Here is a 21,399-nt window from a genome sequence, read left to right as displayed (position 1 = left end):
TCACCAGGATATATTGGTGTCCTCGGTTGCTCTTGGGTAAAGGTCCCACCAGGTCCATGGCGATCCTGCTGAAAGGGACTGAAATGATAGGCAGGGGAACCAAGGGACTGCGAAAATGTGGCTTTGGCGCCACCATCTGACACTCCGGGCAACTGCGGCAGTAATCCTCCACCCCTGGCCAGTAGAATTGGCCTTTGATCCGGTCTAGGGTCTTCTCTACCCCTAGATGAGCACCAAGAAGGTGGGAGTGTGCCAACTGCAAGACATGTTGTACAAAGGGACGGGGCACCAATATCAACTCCACACATTCATAATTTTTCTTCACAACCTGATGCAATAATTTCTTCTTTATTGCAAAATGGGGATAGGTGATATGACTTACCTCTCCGTGGGTTTGCCGTCCACCACAGTAACCTGCTGGAGTGCATGGGCCAGGTTGGGGTCTTCCAATTGGGCCGTGCTGAACCGGCCTGCCAGAGAGGCAGGCTCTGGCTCCACCTCCGGGTCCATCGGAAACCTGTCGTTCAGACTTGCCCCCCCTTCCTCCTGACTTGCTTCTCCTAATTCCACTAGCTGATCTGCGCTCTGAGGGTTAGCTTTGTTTGCTAACTTTTTAGCTTCAAACGGCAGAGCGCGTAGGAATTTATCTATGACCACTTTCTCAATGGGAGTGAGCGTCAGTGGCTCAGCCGTTGGCCAGCTCGTAGCGTTAGCGTGCCAAGTTGATGCTTTTTCTGCGGAGTGCAGTCTGCTTTGTTCTCGCGAGTCACATGACCAAATTGCAGCCTTTGTGATTAGGAATTTGCATTTTAACATATCGCGATATTATTGCAAATGCGATAATCGTTCAGCCCTACTTCCTAACCATCGGGGATGCCCACAAAACGGACATTATTGCGTCGGGATCTATTTTCAAAATCATAATTTTTTTCCCCAGAGCATGTCAACCTCTCTTCTGCTAGCCGCAGGATTGTCCCGTTTTTCCTTCTTGGCCACCTCGAAACCTTCGACGCGACTCTCGAAACGGTATAGCGGTGAATTTACTTCAGACTTTCTAGCTCTGCCAAGATTTTACAAATATCTGCCGGCGACATTTGCTATATAAAACAAAGTAAAACATGATGAAAGAAAAGAAAAACAGGACAATTCATTAGTAAATGTTAAAACAGAGACACAATTCATAAATATGCTCTACTTAGCTAATACGGAACAGCATACAAGTAGAGGTGACCCACGCTTGGTTAGCTCTAAGACAAAAAAGAAATGGTTAGTATCTTTAAAAGGATAAATATAGAAGTACACTATACAGGGCTCACTTTTCGCCCAACTGGTCTGCCATTAGGTCACGTGACCAGAGGTAGCAAATGCAAGTATCATGCATTTAGACATTTTGGAATAAAGCATTTCAGTCACCCACTTTTCATCAAGTGGCATCAGGTTGCGCTTGTCGTGCTGCTAGTTAACATTAGGACCTTAGGGGGCGGGGTAAAAACAAAAGTTTAAAGAACTTATTTCCTGTCCTGACTGGCCTGACAGTGGAGGTGTATTGACAGTGGAGCCTGCACCCAAAGTGACTCTACAGTGGAGGTCTGTAGCTAAACCCCTCTTAAGATTAAACATTAAACATCTTGGCTATTCTCCAACCGTGTATGTTGTATGTATATGTAGCTACATAAGTCTGAGACGTTCAAAAACTGAAACTTCTACCCCCCCTCTCTCCCCTTTCTAACCTAGCTGTCTTCTCAAAATAAAGGTGGAAAAGCCCAAAAATAATCTTTAAAAAAATAAAATAAAAACTATTATAACCTTGGCGTCAACCCTCCGTGCTCATTGAAATGACTGATGGCACTAATGACAGATTGAGCACAGCTTAAGAAAGCTCTGTATGCTGTTACTGCCTGGGGGCTGTCATCGACCCACATTCTGCAAGTGAAGAAGGGCTTACTAGACATGAATTTAAGTGTATTTTTGTGCATATGGGTTGTTGTGGTAAAGTGTAGCTAGTAGTAAATCACATTGTTCCTTTGTTCTTCTTTAAGGTCTCAGGAAAATGTCTTGTCAGATCCCAGTGAATGTGTGTCCAGGACCAAGCAGCAGGTCTTAAACTCTCACAACTTCTCTGTGGAAATTCGGATGCCTGGTGTTGTCCCAACTGTGGTAAGTCAGTTTCTCTGAAACATACTAGTTCTTTGACTTCAAAATTTTAATAATTAGAGCTGAAACCATTAATCAATTAATTAATCAACTAGTAAATCTATAGGAAGTTAATTTGCAACTGGTTTTCTTCTGTGAAAGTAAACTTAATTTTTTAATATGTCACCTTAGACTGTGATGGACATTTCTCACTTTTTTCTTTTTCTTACTTTTTTGTAGACAAACCGTTCATTTACTAATAAAAAAAATGCAGCAAATTAGTTGACAATAAGATTAATAAAATAAATTATCATTAATCAACATTTTCAAATTAAATCAAAATCAGTCTAAAATTAATGCATCATAAAATCTGCTTAACATTTCAGCAATTGATGACTAGATTCTATTATTCAGTAATTAATATTATCATTATGTTCTTTAATGTTTCAGTCAGACACTTACCTGTGCACAACATTTCCTGTGCCCACTAGTCGAGATGCATATATTGGTGAGTATATCCTCTTTAAAATATTGATAGACAACAAAAAGTATCTAGCCCTATTCTAAACGCAAAAGTAATTGGTAACTACACAGACTAGATGGTACTTTTCTAAGAGATAATGTAGTTCAGCTGTACACTGCTGGATAAGATGCCAAAGTAAAGCAGTAGTAATAGACAGTTGTAATAGAAGTAGCACCAACAATTAATGATTCCTCTGTTGTATTCAGATGTTTTTGTAAATCAAATATGATCAAACTCATTGAAGGTTTTGGCAGGACACATTTAAAAATCAGTGTGATTAAATTCACAATATGGATTTTATTTTACATTTCATTAAAAATGTTTTAGGGATGTAGGCGTATTTATTTTTTATTTTCTCCAGGCTGACTCTGATGATGACCCTGTGGTGTCTGAATGTTAGTCTTTCGCACACTGAAGGCCTGCAAAATGTGTTTAGTCCCCTATGAACTTTGTTGTCCTTGATCCAAGGGCCACATGATGCAACCCAAAACTTTTGTCTGAATTAGCTCAGACAGCAAATCAAGTTGAGACAGGTCAGAGAGAATTGAGTCTTCATACCCAAACAGTGTTGAGTAACTTAGGCATTTCATTAAATATTAAATATTTTAACAACATTGTTTTTCTTCCTCAGTGGACTTTATACCTCATGCCAGTATGGACACAGTTCATCACATGCTTCTGTTTGGCTGCCGGACTCCTGTTTCCACCAGCAGCTACTGGTAATATCCAATTTCATCATAGGGGGAATGTTACAGAGACTGTTCCATCATCATATATCATCTAGGGTGTAATTTCGGCTGGGGACATGCCCCCCCCCCCCTTTTCAAAATCCTGTTTGTGTCCCCACCCCACTTTCATATTCATTTATATATATAATATATAATATATAATATTTATATATTTATATTTTCGTCTCAGTAATCTGCCCCTATTTTAAACAATAAAGAAAGTAGTTTTGTACTATTCTTTCTGGAAGATTTTATCATTAGGATCAACTTAATTTTTTCCTGGATTTTGTATCACCATAGTCCCTAAACCCCCAGACCCCCTGTTTTGTGTCCCCCCTACTTGTCAAACCAAAGTTACCCTTGTACATCATTATTAATTATAGCACTCTCCCCAATTCATCCTGTTGCAGGGTTGGACAGCAGTGTTTAGACATTGCATTGTTTTATATTATATTAGTGGTGCACCAAACACCAGCAGTAAGTATTACAAAAAATGTCAAAGCTGGTTAACATAACTTTCAATATGACGATAATAGTCGAGTACAAGTCAACATTCACTGGGCTTAACGGAATCAATCCAAATCAAAAATGTAATAACTTGGTGAAAAGGAACCCGTTCCTCTTTTTTTCTAGTGTAATCTGCTGGAATTGGTGGATATGCTGTTCAAAGCTTTTTGCCTCGGATACCCGGTGTCAGATTTGGACGCCTACAAAACAAATACCCATCCCACTTGTTATCATGCATTTCATGTAAACATTATATTCTTTCTTCTCAGTTTTTAAAAAGTTGCACTAATCAGTGTTTTTACATTGGCAATGGATGTTATGACTATGTGTAATGTGAAAGGTGTCGCTTATAGTGACTTTGCAATATCTTTACTTAGTAATATACTTACTAGGGATGCAAATTATCGATTAATTCCTTAATCATTAGTTGACTGACTTTATCGATCGATTAACGATTAACTGATACGCGGCTTTTTTCCTGAGAATGTAAATTTCTGACGGTATCAATAGTGTCTTTAACATAAAAAGCAAAAAATTGCTTATATACTGAATACAATGCATGTTATATTGCTCAGTTGATGTTTTATTGTACCAGTTGGGATACGGTACAGATAATGGCATTTATGTAGTTTAACAAAATAAATTATGCACAGCCTGGTTGAGTTTGTCAGCAAAATTATCAGCTGTAGGTCTCTCTAACGTGAGAAGCACTGCTGACCTTACCTGCCAGTCGTTTCCAATGTAGTGGCAAGTGATTGTTATGTAGCTCTCTGTAGTCAGTGCCGTGCAACAATCATCGTCAGACGCCACATTACCGCTGGCTAACTGTGTTTTTAGCGCGCCCTTCTTATTTTTGTAGCGTGCTTCCAAGTGGGTAGTAATGGTCGCTCGAGAGGGTATTATATCCTGGCTCCATGTAGTGTAATAACTCCCGAAATCCCTCACCGTCAGTGGTGCTAATTGGCATCATATCTTTTTCGATCATGCCGGCAAATCCTCTGAGTAATGCCCTCCGGCTTTCCTGTGGTCACAGATTCGGCCTTCCCACCACAGCAGCGATTGTAGGGTTTGTGAGACAGATTTCCTCCCTGCAACATGGCTGCATGCAAGTTATGAAGGTGGTATCTTAGCGGACTCGTAGAGCTGCTGAACTTAAACGTAGTACCGCAGAGTTTACATTGGGCGTCTTTGTCATCATTAATTCATTTGAAAAGCTCCCACACTCCGCTCCGTTTTGACCGCCTCAAGTTTGTGTCGGGTCTCTCGCCGCCCGCGAGAATCTCGTGTTACGTTCAATTAGGCCTACGTCCTGTGGAAAACTGTCTTAGATTGCAATGTTCAGTTAGCCGACAATTAATTTAATTTAATTGAGTAAATTCTTAACGACAATTAATCGATAGTCGATTAACTATTTACACCCCTAATACTTACTTTTTGGTCAGTCTTAGAAGCCGGCAGTTGTTTTCATAGAAAAAGCTCTGATTAACCCACTTTGGTGCCTTCTCTGCACCAAACAGCAGAGACTAGCTAGTGAACAAAGTGGAGCATTTAGCAGGGAAAGAGCCAGATATTTTTTTCAGGAGTTAGTGGAGACGAAAATTTAGCAAATTGAGGAGAGTGAATACTGGACTTAAATGATTCCACAGCACTACATGCTGAATGTGCCAATAGGCAACTGTTGACATGTCATCCATAAGCTCAGAGCACTTTCTGTTGCCCCACACCTCCTGTTGTTACTTTACAAAAGCACAATCCAATCCATCCTGCTGTACTGTTCCCTCTGTTTCTACAAGTTTTGTCCCTGTTGCCAAAGCACTATTGAACAACCCATCTTGCTAACCTTTGTTTAAATCTGTTGTTGTTGTTAAAGCTATAGTGCGTAGTTTCTGTCTCCCCCATGAGGAATTCTAAGTAATGACAACAACACTGTTGGCGTGTCCACATGATACAGCCTTACGTGATCGTGCACGCGCCCCCACCCCTCCTCCACGCAGTTGCTAGTATGCAATGAGGACACGGAGGATTAAAAAAACATAATGGACACTTCAGAAGAGGTAATTATCTTCACTCGAGTTTCTGCGCGGGAAAGTCACGCGGGACGACACAATCTTCTGAACATAGCCGTACTGAGAAATACAGAGAGCGTTTTGTGGAGCTGATAGTCTTAATTAGCTTTGTAGCAACTCCTTTGGCAGTGGCTTGAATGTAATGGACGTTCATTAATATCAACAAGTTACGCACTAAAGCTTTAATGTACTTGTTCTGTGTCTACATACCTGTCTTTATGTATCCGTTGATATATTTGTCTGTGTATATTGCCCATCTGCATGTAACAGACAAAAAATAAAAAATGTCCCCTGTGGGACAATATCTATCTATCTGTCCATCCATCCATCCTTCATTCTATCTATCTATCTATCTATCTATCTATCTATCTATTCATTCCTTCTTTCTATCCATCTTTCTTTCCTTCATTCCTTCCATTCCATCCTTCCTTCATTCCTCCCTCTCTCCCTTTCTTTCTTTGTCTGTCTGTCTTTCCTTCCTTCCAACCTCCCTCCCATCCTTCCATACTCCTGCTTTTTCCTTCCTTCCTTCCTTCCTGTATGTTCACCATATCAACTTTATATGGTAATAATATGTTAGGGCGCTATTACATGTATAGTTTGGTAGACTTGGTGCGATTCAGGGGTGAACTTGCAACACTGTTGCATTTTTGGTTTGTGGCCAATCCTTCACTCCCTCCCTCCCTCCCTTTTTTTGGTCGGATTGAATTGTCACCTAAAGTGAACCTAACTCTACAGCGAAACACTCCAGGGTTCGGTTTAAACGGACCAAACAGCTCAGGTGTGAAAGAAACCTCAGTGGTACAGCTTGTTCTGGTTTTATTGTATTATGCCCTTTTGTTTTTCGTTACTTTACAAGCTTAGTTTGGCCCAGTAACAAGTAATCTAAAGCAAGTCAAGTTGCCCTTGGCCTTTCTGGAAAAATCTTGAATTGAATGACGGACAAGTATTATTTATTCCTGTATTGTCTGTCTGCCAGTCCTTTGTTATGGCAGTGAAGGACATGTGTTTGTGTTGCTCTGTAACTACCTCTGGGATTCACAGTGTTTTTTCATCTGGTCATTTTAAGTGGTATTGATTGTGTTGTTTCTCTCTCAAGGGACTGTGGCAGTGTACAAGGCACTTGTGCAGATGAGGCATCCATTATGTATGCCTGGGCTCGGAATGCACCACCTACTAAATTACCCAAAGGTATGTCTCTCAAAGGGTTGGTTATGATTACTAATAGTCATATTTACAGTATTCACTGTCCTTAAGTTGTATCTAGCCATGTGAAGAGTTTCGCTGTGATTTGTCTAAAATAATCCAACAGCCAGATTGGACCTGCTTTGTGTGTGTTTACAGATAGAAGAAGAAACATACTGAGTAGGACATTTTACAGTATAAAAATTAACTTGTCAGGGCTCATAGCGTTTCTCAAATGGGGGTACGTATTCGAATTGCATAGCCTGACATGGCGGACCCACATACACACACACACACACACACACACACACACACACACACACACACACACACACACACACACACACACATATCCCCTTTCAGCTATCTGCTCGTGCTCCAGGAAAGTGAAGAAAAGTAAGTTTGATATAACCAACAATGATCTAGCTAACGTTGGAAGCAGGAAAAGAGTCAAAGTAGTTCTACTTTGCACATTTTTGTGGGTCTGAGGTGTATGTCACATTTTAGCTGCCAAAGCTCCGCTGCTTTCTTTGACCCTCTCTGTCTCTGGTCCTGCGTTGTGCTCAGTCAGTGTGCAGTGTGAGCGGAGGAGTGGCCAGCGGCGAGAGCGGCGAAAGCCAATGTGTGCTTCTTTTAACGATTATGTATTTAACAATATCTTTTGCATTTCTGATCCAAACGTCGTCAAACTTGGCACCCCACTTACTCGTAGCCCGTAGCAAGACACCTGTCAAGTTTGAAATCCATCGGACTAACGGTTCGAGAGGTATGCGCATAACACACAGACAGACACAGACAGACAGACGTTCCTGCAATTTATAGATAGATTCTCATGCTGCTGCTCACGGGGAATGGGCTGAATTACCACCCATGTACCATGGTTATTACTATAGATACACCGATTACAACTTTCTAGGCCGATTCCCGATTTTCTTTGAGTTAGGCCAGCCGATACCGATTTTAGCCGATTCCGATTTCATTGTTTCTAACTCTAACCACACAGAAATATTTATTTTCTATCTTTTCTTTAATAGAACATTTTGCACAGAACATAGAACATTTTTTGAACAGATAATGGATCACTATAAAATAGAACTATATAAATTACTCCTGTTGTGGGAAATTCACACACATCTAACGTCAATGTTAGAACCATTTTATTCTTTTCACATCCAACTAAAAAAAATTTGATTTTGGTTTTTGGTGTCGTCCCTCCACGCCTTACTTTTTCCTTGCATGTGTTGCATATTGCAAACTTGTTATCTTCTGCACACACGCTGAAGAATTTCATTCTTGAAAAAGGTTTGAAAACCACTTCCCTAGTGGACAAACTATGTAGTGACACTCTTTCTAAATAACCTCAAACCTGGTTTGTCATTTCTGTGCTGACGTTTCTTGTTACTTCTCGGCTAACAAATACACAGATACTGATATGATGATGATGAGGATAATGATGATAATACTTTGTCAGAACAAGTCTGAAATTATTCTTGTATCCCAGCAGCTTCATTTGCAACAACATCAAAGACAAAGATTTAAGACAAGAAACAAGGGTACAATAACATTACATTACAGTCACAGAAGACAATATATTAAAGACCCAGGTGCAGCATAGGTGCAGAGATGAGCGGGGCCCAGCAAACTTCCGTGGCCCGTTTCATTGCCCATTTCAGTGAAAAAAAAGGGCGATGACCAATCCAAAAATAGTGGAAAACGGAAAGCATGTCAAGCTTTAATCATAAATACGATGCCTCATATATGGATTTACGGCAACAGGCGATTCCTTGGCACCAAATCCATTGTGTGTTGTTTGTGGTGAAATATGCAATGACACAATGAAGCCGTCAAAACTTCAGAGGCACAGAGTTTTTTTAAAAGAAAGAAACGTGAGTTGGACACTCACCGAGTTTTGATATCTTAAATCTGTTCTTGTGTGCTACAAAGCAATCCCTGGGGTCTCACTGATATGGATGTCAGACTGTAAGTTGGTTTTCATTTATATTTGTGAAAGGGGGCTTTTTTAAACTTTGTTTTATCATATCCTGGAATTTGTGCATTGTTTTGGATGCATATATGTTTTTTTGGTCTGGTCCGGTATTTTTTGTTGTGGGTAAAGCTTGATCTCTAATTTTATACTTTTGGAAAAGATTGGCTGAAATCACTGAGTTGCTATTGTAGTTCTGAAACTGTATGTTGAATTTGGCTCATCTTATGTATATACAGTTAGCCTTTGTTGTCACCTGTTGGTGAGTGAAAACACTGAGTGGCTATTGAAGTGATTCTCTTTAGTGAGAGATTTGACAGGTGACGTGGGCTGGTATTTTCATTCAATTTGCCATTACTATCACCTGCTGGTGAGTGCTGTGTGAGTTGCTTTTGAAATAATTTGAGAAAAGGGAAACATTTTGTGAAATGGTCTGAAAGTTGAAATAGATTATATTCATACAATTAGCCTTTGTTACCACCTAGTATGCAACATAATAATAAAATAATATGCACATAATATGCAAATAAAACCACTTTAGATTAAGAACTGTGTAAAACATTAACCGCCTGTTTCAAAACGATGCATCTTAAAAATGAGGCATTAAAATTGACAACTGGTCACTGGAATTTTTTATATAAATATAGCAGGCCCTGGCACAAAAAGATGGGGACCCCTGCTTTAGGGCTGAAACATGGTCCACACAAGTACAAGAATGCAGACGCTTTGAGCTATGCAAGACTGATGTAATGCAACATTGCGTCCTGGAATGTGTCATCTGAAAATCGTAACGCAACGCAAGGGTGAGCTGCAGTGTGAGCGTTGTGGCTAGGTGTACTATAACATAACACAACAAGAGAAAGCTGACCCATTTGTGTTCACTTCTGCTTAAAGGAACCATGGCTGACTACTTTGACAGGCATTGTCATTTGTGTTTGTGTATTTGTGTTGACCATGCTTCTTCCCATAATCCACAGACCTCACAGTTTTCATAGACTTTTTCTTATGTAGAAATTAGTTTCACTGAAAATACAGTACATGAGGCGAAGACAGATCCTAAATGGTCAAGTATGGGGTTTATATACTGCCTTTCTATCTTTTTTTCCCTCAGTTGTTTACGTTTCCATGTGGTCTCATATCTTTTTCTAACATCTGTTCTTTTCTCTGTTGTCTCATCAGATGTTGGTTTTAAAGTTGGAAGAAATTCAGGAATATCCAACTTTGTGCTGCAGATCCATTATGGAGATGTCACTGCTTTCAGAGGTGAGTCCTAATGGAAGTTAAAGCATAACATTGTTGAATAGAGCTTATTTATGTAATCCATTACATCTAATTCAGTAAAGGTTTCCAAAGATTCAAGAGTGTAAAAGCAATTCAAAATTCTCCTGCATGAAGTTTCACTTCTTAGTAAACATTAGGTCTGCGAGCAGAAACAAAATGTCGTTTAATAATTTTTCCCTCAGCTGTAACTGGAATGTTTTATTTCTGATATATAAATATTTTTAGTTTAGTCAGCAAACATGCTGAAGAAGAAAAAGAAACAAAAGAGAACGAGGAATAGGATAAAAAATATACTTTCACACACATCTACTTTTTTTTTTTACAATTTTTTGTATATTTACTACTAGCTAGCTACATCCTCCAGAGTTTAGCATCCACCAAACACTCAGGTACTGTGATGGATCTCTAACTCTTTTGGACTTTTTTAAAATTTTGTTTTGTAGGGAAACCTTTAATTTTGTGTTTCTGCTGACTGCATATCAGCATTGATTGCGCCTGTTGCTATAATAATAATAATAATAATAATAATAATAATAATAATAATAAAATGAATGATATACATGTATTTGTATAGTGCTTCAAAAGGTACCCACAGACACTTTAGGCCTAATACACAAGACACGTCTTTTACTGCTTGGAAAAAAGCCAGGTTGGTTGGGTGTTGAGTATGAAGGACTTTGACATTGAAATAGAGCATTTATTTATTAATTTAATTGTACATTAACACAGGAATTAATAAATTGGTTTTCAAATTAATAAATGTATCCTTGAATAGAGGAACTATAGATTTTTAAGATATTTTTTTAGTTCCTCTATTTAATAATGGATAATTTAATGAATTTGAAAAATATTAAATAAAGAAATGCTATATTTCGATTTCCATGTCCATGAGCGTTCATAACCAGCTAGGCAGCTCTGTGTATTTCGGCTGTTCTTGTATTTTTAAACACTAGTATGCTATTTTGAAAGTATTTTTAAGTCTCAGCAACCACTGAGAGTGAATCTTGTGTTTTGGATGTTATAATCATGCTGTTAGTAATGTGTTGGTGTTTTTTTTGCGGTGCTCTGCACAGATCTGATACCCGCCTGCCCGCCTGCTGTCATTTCCGGCTCTCTGAAGCTCTATGCTTTGCTGTCTGCGGCACAGAGGTCCCCTGGGCCCGGCAGTAGACAATAACCTTGTATTTTTAGGTTCATAAAATGGAACCGAATTCCCGAATATGTAGGATATTACAGAGCAGATAAAAGTGTTGTTAGTTTAACCTAAAAGCTCAATTACACTCTGGAATAGACGTGTACACGGGGCTTTTTTGGTGACATGAATTGTAATAACCAAAATCCCGAGATCAGAGGAGCAAATCAGCGCTCTCAAATCAGTGCTCAAGCGCTATGTGTGAACTGTTCAAACAAAAATATCTGGACGTTTCGGGGAATCTGTCGGGGAGCTATGGGTTGAGGGGAAATCTGGTGGAGGGGTTGCCTGTAACTATAGGAACTGTATGTGTTGCATTTGCAACAAGTTGTTGTTGTACCTAGTGGAAAAGACAGGCTGAAAAGGTGGTAATAGACTATTTTCATGAACACGTGTGCCAACGACAACATCAACAAGCATGATTACAAGGAAAATTCCACGGATTGCTTGAACAAAAGAATTCTGTCTCACGCATGGTATTACCTAATTTCCTGTGTCACTTCTCACGTGTGTTTTCGTGACAAAACATAGTTTGGAGACCAGACATACTCATCAGGCATTCCACCTGTTAAAAAATGTGTAGTGTGTGACCACCTTTCGCTGGTCAGTCATGTAGTGTGAAACTACAATGACATTAAGACTATTACAACCGATTACAAGACAGCAAGATGTGTACAGTTCAGCAATCTGACGACTTGGAAAGTTGTGTAATGTGATCTAGGCATAACGCTAAACTAAGTGTGTTAGGTCAACTTTGATGGTATAGTGCTCATTTAGATAAAAAAAAAAAAGTTTACTTTGAATTTTAATTGTTTGTGGTTTGTTCTCCAGACCATCATAGAGATTGCTCAGGACTTACCTTAAGAATGACATCCAAACCGTAAGTATTTACTTAAAAGCATCAACTCTTCTGTTGATAAAAATGTGACAAAAACTCTTCCGCCTTCTACACTATAACTATGACTCTTTGTACCCTCCTCAAAGGCAGCCATTCATTGCTGGTATATACCTGCTAATGTCTGTGGACACAGTTATCCTTCCAGGAAAAAGAGGTATGTTTAATGTATTTTTTTCCTAGATTTAAATTTGTCAAGCTCTAAGATATTTAATCAATCTAATAGGCTTGTCTGGAAAACATGGCCAAGCCATCATCTCTGCCAGATTTTTTTTTCTTCCAATGAGTCCTGGGAAAAAACTGTATACAAAGGTTTATTAGAAAGCTGCTGTACAATTTCTTATTATAATCAGCATTGCTTATCTTGAAAATGGCAAAATGGCAGCATCACACTTAATTTCCATCAAAATACAGTTGATTACAACTGATAATATACCAATCAATGTCAATCAATCAATTTGTCACATGAAATCATATAAAAAAAATGTATGTATGTATATATATGTATATATACATGTGTATATATATATATGTGTGTATGTGTATATATATATGTATATATATATATATATATATATATATATATATATATATATATATATATATATATACATATATACATATATATATGTATGTGTATATATGTGTGTATATATACATATATATATGTGTATATATGTATGTATATATGTGTATATATATGTGTGTATGTGTGTGTGTATATATATATATATATGTATGTATGTATGTATGTATGTACAGTGCCTTGCGAAAGTATTCGGCCCCCTTGAACTTTACGACCTTTTGCCACATTTCAGGCTTTAAATATAAAGATATAAAACTGTAATTTTTTGCGAAGAATCAACAACAAGTGGGACACAATCATGAAGTGGAACGAAATTTATTGGATATTTCAAACCTTTATAACAAATAAAAACAGAAAATTGAGTGCAAAATTATTCAGCCCCTTTACTTTCAGTGCAGCAAACTCTCTCAGAACTTCAGTGAGGATCTCTGAATGATCCAATGTTGACCTAAATGACTAATGATGATAAATAGAATCCACCTGTGTGTAATCAAGTCTCCATATAAATGCACCTGCTCTGTGATAGTCTCAGAGGTCCGTTTAAAAGCGCAGAGAGCATCATGAAGAACAAGGAACACACCAGGCAGGTCCGAGATACTGTCGTGGAGAGTTTAAAGCCGGATTTGGATACAAAAAGATTTCCCAAGCTTTAAACATCCCAAGGAGCACTGTGCAAGCGATAATATTGAAATGGAAGGAGTATCAGACCACTGCAAATCTACGAAGACCCGGCCGTCCCTCTAAACTTTCAGCTCATACAAGGAGAAGACTGATCAGAGATGCAGCCAAGAGGCCCATGATCACTCTGGATGAACTGCAGAGATCTACAGCTGAGGTGGGAGACTCTGTCCATAGGACAACAATCAGTCGTATACTGCACAAATCTGGCCTTTATGGAAGAATGGCCAGAAGAAAGCCATTTCTTAAAGATATCCAAAAAAGTGTTGTTTAAAGTTTGCCACAAGCCACCTGGGAGACCCACCAAACGTGGAAGAAGGTGCTCTGGTCAGATGAAACCAAAATCGAACTTTTTGGCAACAATGCAAAACGTTATGATTGGCGTAAAAGCAACACAGCTCATCACCCTGAACACACCATCCGCACTGTCAAACATGGTGGTGGCAGCATCATGGTTTGGGTCTGCTTTTCTTCAGCAGGGACAGGGAAGATGGTTAAAATTGATGGGAAGATGGATGGAGCCAAATACAGGACCATTCTGGAAGAAAACCTGATGGAGTCTGCAAAAGACCTGAGACTGGACGGAGATTTGTCTTCCAACAAGACAATGATCCAAAACATAAAGCAAAATCTACAATGGAATGGTTCACAAATAAACATATCCAGGTGTTAGAATGGCCAAGTCAAAGTCCAGACCTGAATTCAATTGAGAATCTGTGGCAAGAACTGAAAACTGCTGTTCACAAACGCTCTCCATCCAACCTCACTGAGCTCGAGCTGTTTTGCAAGGAGGAATGGGCAAAAATGTCAGTCTCTCGATGTGCAAAACTGATAGAGATATACCCCAAGTGACTTACAGCTGTAATCGCAGCAAAAGGTGGCGCTACAAAGTATTAACTTAAGGGGGCTGAATAATTTTGCACGCCCAATTTTTCAGTTTTTTATTTGTTAAAAAGGTTTGAAATATCCAATAAATTTCGTTCCACTTCATGATTGTGTCCCACTTGTTGTTGATTCTTCACAAAAAATTACAGTTTTATATCTTTATGTTTGTAGCCTGAAATGTGGCAAAAGGTCGAAAAGTTCAAGGGGTCCGAATACTTTCGCAAGGCACTGTATGTATGTGTGTGTGTGTGTGTGTGTGTGTGTGTGTGTGTGTGTGTGTGTGTGTGTGTGTGTGTGTGTGTGTGTGTGTGTGTGTGTGTGTGTGTTATATGTGTGTGTGTGTGTTGTATATGTATGTGTGTGTATGTATGTATATATATATATATATATATATATATATATATATATACATACATACCCGGGGGGCGTGGCAGTCTTAGGGATCTTTAATGATTCTCCTATCCTTGTTCTTTGCAGCGCCTGTTGTAAATATTCTTAAGGCAGAGTAGAGCACCACCTATTGTATTGTTCAGCAGAATGAACCACTCTTTTTGTTATGATTAAAACATTTTTTTACCAAAATAAAAAACAAACAACTCGCAACATCAACTTTTACTAGTAGAAACATCCAATCTGGCAAACCATTTATATGACATTTTTTCAAACGCCGCTTAACATAATCTGTCTGGCTATCATTAAACTAGTCTGGACCAAGCTTCTTATGTGTTTATCCATCCCGTTTAGGATTGACCCATCTCCCAGAACAAATATTCTTGTAATCCAGAAATCCGACATATGTTATCATGTATCCCAGTCCAACATTCCTGGACCTTATCACAGGACCATAGGACATGAAGTAATTGTCCGTCCTCTGTTTTACATTTCCAACAATTTGGTGTGTCTTTCAGACCAATTCTAAACAATCTGGAGGGAGTACAATAGAAGGGATGCATAATCTTGAACTGAATGAGGCGCACCCTCACATCCCTTGACATTGTTTTAATATTCCTACAGATTCTGTCCCACTCCTAATCATCCAGTGTAATATTTAGATCCCTTAGTTGGAAAAGGAGTACAAATGTGTTAACCTTAATTAAAAACCCTGCGTCTGGGCAAAAGTAAACTGCACATTATTAAAAGTTAAAATGTTTACTGGCTGTAAGAAATTAGCATCAATTGGTGCTATCCGACCTCACTCTCTGAGTCCCCATGATCCACAACAAATGTTGCTGTTGGAGTGCATAAAAGGACAGGAGGGGCAGAAATGGGGCTGTACAGTGATTAAAGATTGGGCCTGCCTTGACATCACTTCATTTTTCTTTGTTAGTTACAAATGCAGACATCGCCTGTGATTACACTTCATATCCCATCTACCCGTTTGCCTTCAGGACCCACACACACCACCTTGGTGAGTCATACCAGAGAATTTAGCAGTTAATTTCAGGGTAACTTTATCAGTAGCAGTAGTAACCTGGATGAGTGTTGTTGTCACAGGTAAAGTGGTCAGTGGCTACAGGATCCGAGACGGGAAGTGGAGCCTGATTGGGAGACAATCCCCTCAGCTACCACAGGTAAGTTATCACATCAGAAGGCAATTAAAAACTGACATGTTTGGGGTATCTCAGTAGCTGAATGATTAAAGGCGCACGCATACCATAATCTAAACGTCCACAGTCATACCCAGCTCTGTTTTTGTTTCCTGTCTGCTTCTTTGCTGTTAATAAAAAGGAAAAATGCAACAAAAAAAAACATTTAAAAACAATTTTAATCATTAATGTTCTGTTTTATATAATACTGGATTGTCCCATACAGAAACCCAGGTCAATTAAATTTTACTTATCTTGTCAAATCATAACATACGTTATTTCGGGACAATTGACAGATAGAGTATGTCTAGGTAGGTAGGTCAGTCTCCTGACAGCTCTTGTAGATCTAAGTTTAAAAGACAAGAGTAGCACACTTACTCAGTATAATCAGTTGCACTATTTAGTAATTTACTGTTAAAATTAGTAGTTTATCAATCAAAAGAAGATTAAAGCTATCATTCAAGATTTTTGTAATTACCCTTATTCGCTTTTTTGCTGAGAGTTACATGAGAAAATCAACCCCTCTCTTATCTGTCCGCTAAATATTAAACTGGAGCTAGCAGCCATTGAGCTTAGCATAATGACTGGAAACACCTCTAAAGCTCACTTATTATCACTTTATGTCTCGTTTGTTTAATCCGTATTTAAACCAAAGTGTCCTTTTTTCCAAAGTACGTTACCTTTGGTAAGAGCCAAAGTTGTTTCCCTGGGGCTGCTAGCTCCAGCATTATAATAAGCAAACGGACATGAGAGTGCTATCGATCTCCTCATCTAACTTGGCAAATAATCACATTTCCCAAAAATGTTGAACCATTCCTTTTTAATAGAAAGATTTTGATAATTGATCAACCTTTTATCAAGCAAAAATGTTGTCTGCTGGTGCCGGTTGGGGGTATGATGAACAGTGGCAATTATAGTCACAATAAAGATAATGGAACTATGACTAGAAATAATATTTAATATATGATACTGAGATCTCTAATGGCTTTGTCCAAAGAGGACCAGATATTTTAATTACCTATTTTTCTATTTACTCTTGAATTCAAGGAGTTGTGATTTATAGATATGTGGGATTATATTAATTATTCACTCCCTTTACTGGTGAGATTTATCTTTGAATGAACAGATCACCACTCGGTGTAGTATTCTAAGGCTACATCCACATTACTACGTTTTCATTTTTAAACAGCGTTTTGAAACAAAAATGATCTCTGTCCACTAGGGGTGTAACGATACACCGTGAATAGGTAAAAAAAAAAGGATTACAACTGGTTGAGATCTTTTTATTTTTTATTAATCAGATATCATTTTTAAACATGCATAGGGCATAATCTACTTTATTTCACTTGTTCAACTCGGATGTCACAACGCGTCAACGTGGTACATCACATTCAGTTGTTAGTTAGTCGTTTAGACAGAACGAGAGACATGCTGAGTCATTTTGAATTAGAGGCTCCACCGACCAGTTTTAAGTTTGAGCTTTCCCGCTTCCCGCTATAAAAATCATGATAAAATCTTACCGTGAGCTTAGTTCTATAATAATTACTAGGTTAGATGTATATTCTTACCCAATATCTGAATTCAACCCAAAATATATTGATTACAACAGTTTTCAAGTAGAGTGCTGTTTGTGTTTTCTCTCCAGGCATTCTATCCTGCTAATAAGGAGGTGAATGTGAAGTATGGTGACACCATTGCAGCCAGATGTTTGTTTACTGGGGAGGGCAGAACCTCCAAAACGTATATTGGGTAAGTTCTACACATAATGCATTTTTACTATAGACTGTTAATATTTACAGTGTATGATTTTTACATCACATTGTAGCCTACCTATATCTTAAAAGTACCTTTTAAGTTACAGTGGTTTCTACGAGGTTCTATTTCAGACTACTTGAATAATATCTTGTTTTCTCCCTTTGAACTGTGTTTATATTGGAATATAACTTACAGGCATTTAGCATAGACAGGCACTGTGGCTTTCTTCCACTCATGGTACACCTTGTGCTTCTTTACTACCCCGTTTACACATACATGGTTATTTTGAATAAAGGAGACCTTTCCCTTCGTCTGTGCCCTTCGTTTACACGCAAACGGAGAATTCGCCTCTGAAAACGATTCTTTCTAAAAACTCTGGCCAGAATGGAGATTTGGGAAAACTTTGTTTCCACGTTTGCATATAAACTGAGACAAACAGAGGTTTAGGCAGCCGAGGAAGAGAAGAGAGAGGAAGTGATTCGTTGCTGTTGTTTCTTCTCGTTACACTGCCATCTACAGATTTAGCATGCTCTTGACGGCATATATACACGGGTACGTGTAACGAACACTTTTCTGAAAACTGACCGCTGTGCACAATGTTATTTTTTAAAACGGAGAGTTTAAAATGTCCATTTATGAAAATAGCCGGCCACGTGTATATGTAGTATACAATTGGTTTCTGATTGCTTATGCAGTGTTACATTTTTATAACTATTGAAAACACTGTCTGCACTTTGGGGGGAGCTTTATAACCAGGAATTCTGACAAAAAACACAGTTTTAAAAAATGCAAGGGTTGCATCACATTGCCAAATTGTCCCAAATGTAAATTTCATGAAGGTACTGTAACAGGGAAGATGCACAGGTGTCAGTACAGCAATAGGGCGAGAACGGCAGGTGCTGATAAGTAACGTCTGTGTCTGAGTGGGGGTGGGCTATTATCTGGACTTGAATAGATAGATATGTTGGACAATTGCCACATGTGAACTGGCTGAATGGCCATGGGGTTGACTCATCTACTGTACTTATTGCTGTCACCAGATGAGATGATGAAATAAGATCCAGTAAGGCCAGTGATACATCCATGAGTTTTAAGACTTATCAGAAACCAACACCCTGCACAGAGGTCTATAATACTGTAGATATGATTTTACAACTCAGTTATCATGTTTTGATTGTACTTTCTAATTGACCACATTAAAACTCGATATGAAGTATTTTCTCTGTTATCCTTGCACGCTGTGCGTTATGTTGATCGTTATGTTGATTGCAAACAGCGGCGTTTCAGCTGCTACAAAGAAGCTGAAGCTACCTTCATGTCCCCTTCGACTTCTACTGGATAACAATTATCTATACCTAGTGAGGTGAGGCTGATGACTGAGGCTGCAGCTAATAGCTTGTAGCACACAAGACTAATTTACAGTATGACAGTCCAATAAACTGGCTCTTTCTTTTCCCTTTACTGTTAAGGTGCTCATTTTTGAGGTGTTAACACTCCTCTTGTTTTAAAGGTCCAGTGTGTAACGTTTGTAGCTGTTCATTATCAAAATCTGTATTGGCCTTCACAAACTTGTCCTTTTTTATGAATATTGACCACCACCATCAATTAGTATGTTATTACTAGTATTCCTATTGGCTTGAAATTTTACATTTGCGCTTGCATGACCTGGGGTAGACGCTCCATATTCATGCACCATCTTGAAATATGTTGGCCGGTAAGGGACATACAGGCTATACTGCGCCGCCTTTCGTGATTTCGACTCACAGATGCTGCTAATGGGTATCGTCGCTTCCCGGCCCCAGCAAGTTTGAAGAAGGAAACATGGAGGAAATTACAGGAACAGGAGTCTTCTTCTTCGCCCAGAATAAGAAAACTGATATTGAAAAGAGCAAGAGACTGGCGTCATCAGAAAAAAAGAGTGAGCTGCTTTGGACGCGCACACCAAATCCCAACTAGGTAATTATCCTCCGGACCGCTGCAGTCTCCTTTTCTTTCTCTCTCCTTTCTGTTGGGTGGCGCGCGTGCCCACTCGTGGTGTGAAGCGCGTCTGCGCCACTCTCCGACATGCACTCCAACAACCACAGCTGATAGATAGCCTTTTGTACACCGTGAAGCGTGAAGGCTACCGTAGCTGCAATACATACTTTGAACTGCGTGGCGAGAGAGACTTGATTGTATGATATATGATTGCAACGCTAGATGGGAGAAATTCCTACACATTGGACCTTTAATTGTTGTTAGATACAACAAGTAGTCTCAGTTGTCACTGTTTGTTTACATCCTGCTTTCTTAAAGCTGACTTCCTGTTATTCTTTGGTATGTTACAGCCATAGACTGTAAAAAATAGAGCCTGCTTGCGTATGGTACTACTACTGCCCCCTAGCTGTTAATGTGAAATGCTGCTTGTAAAGTAGTCTAATTTTTATTTAATTAGTTTTATTTGGAGCTACGCTTTTTTTTTTTTTTTTCTTTTCTTATTAATGCAGACTGAGTCTTGAGTTCAATATATGGTCTTTACCAACACAGTTTGGTTTACTCATGGAAATGCTCTGGAATACGGTGTCTGGGGCTGCTGGGTTGTTCTTGAAGGGTGTGGCAGTTTTGTGTTTATTTTATTTTTTTGTGTCTATATGTTTTGTGTGTGTCTGTTCTCCTAAAACTCGTGAATTATGGAATCTTTACAACCCGGTATTGCATCAGTGTATCCAACCACTTTCATATTTATGTTTGATAAGTGACAGTATGGCTACCACTGGTTATTTTTGTACCTACAATGGATGATGTTAAAGGATTAAAGGGGTGATAGAATGCAAAACCGATTTTACCCTGTCATAGTTGAATAACGACCGTTCGGTGGGTAAATAGGACATACATATAAGCTCAAAATCCCATTGACTACGTTTACATGCAGCCAATAACCCGTTCAAAACTGGAATATTAGCAATAACCCGGTCGCGCACGGCCATGTAAACACCGGCAAAAACCCGAATATGCTCATATTCCGGTTTTTAAAAACCCGAATATACTACCTGGGTTACCCCTTTTCTAACCCGAAATTTTGGTCATGTAAACGCGTATCGGCATATCTCCATCAAAAGGAACATTGATTTGTATTCTGCGCATGTTCTATTCGCAAGGAATCTTGGTCTTTTGAGTAGAGGAACTTCTTGTATGCGCCAGAAAACAGTTATAATAATAATTATATACTATAATAATATAGTTATATATATATATGTCAATGCAGAAAACCTGCGCGCAGTATACCGGACATAAACAAGAAGTAGAGGTAAACATGGCGAGACGCAGCACAGCACCACACTTTTGGAGCGAGGAGGAAACCAATTTCTTTATTAGTGTGGTGAAAACCATGAATATAATGTCTTTTGTTGACGGCAGAAAGTACCGAGATAGTGAG

The 21,399-nt window shown here is 38.8% G+C and overlaps 1 protein-coding gene across 8 annotated transcripts in view; it reads left to right on the top strand.

Moving 5' to 3' along the window:
- pam (peptidylglycine alpha-amidating monooxygenase) overlaps positions 1 to 21,399 on the top strand; it is a 136,277-nt gene that overhangs the window by 37,376 nt on the left and 77,502 nt on the right. For all 8 annotated transcript variants that reach the window (XM_039779401.1, XM_039779398.1, XM_039779399.1 and 5 more), the window contains exons 3-12: positions 2,040 to 2,157; positions 2,584 to 2,641; positions 3,288 to 3,375; positions 7,057 to 7,148; positions 10,306 to 10,389; positions 12,431 to 12,479; positions 12,584 to 12,651; positions 15,971 to 16,051; positions 16,138 to 16,214; positions 17,875 to 17,978. In XM_039779401.1, coding sequence (XP_039635335.1) covers positions 2,040 to 2,157; positions 2,584 to 2,641; positions 3,288 to 3,375; positions 7,057 to 7,148; positions 10,306 to 10,389; positions 12,431 to 12,479; positions 12,584 to 12,651; positions 15,971 to 16,051; positions 16,138 to 16,214; positions 17,875 to 17,978 — 819 coding nt within the window. The remainder of the gene's footprint in view (positions 1 to 2,039; positions 2,158 to 2,583; positions 2,642 to 3,287; positions 3,376 to 7,056; positions 7,149 to 10,305; positions 10,390 to 12,430; positions 12,480 to 12,583; positions 12,652 to 15,970; positions 16,052 to 16,137; positions 16,215 to 17,874; positions 17,979 to 21,399) is intronic.

This window comes from Perca fluviatilis, chromosome 17 (genome assembly GCF_010015445.1).
Source record: "Perca fluviatilis chromosome 17, GENO_Pfluv_1.0, whole genome shotgun sequence".
In the NCBI taxonomy this organism is placed as follows: domain Eukaryota; kingdom Metazoa; phylum Chordata; class Actinopteri; order Perciformes; family Percidae; genus Perca; species Perca fluviatilis.
Note: the sequence above shows the minus strand (reverse complement) of the source record. Positions and strands in the feature narration are given on the sequence as shown.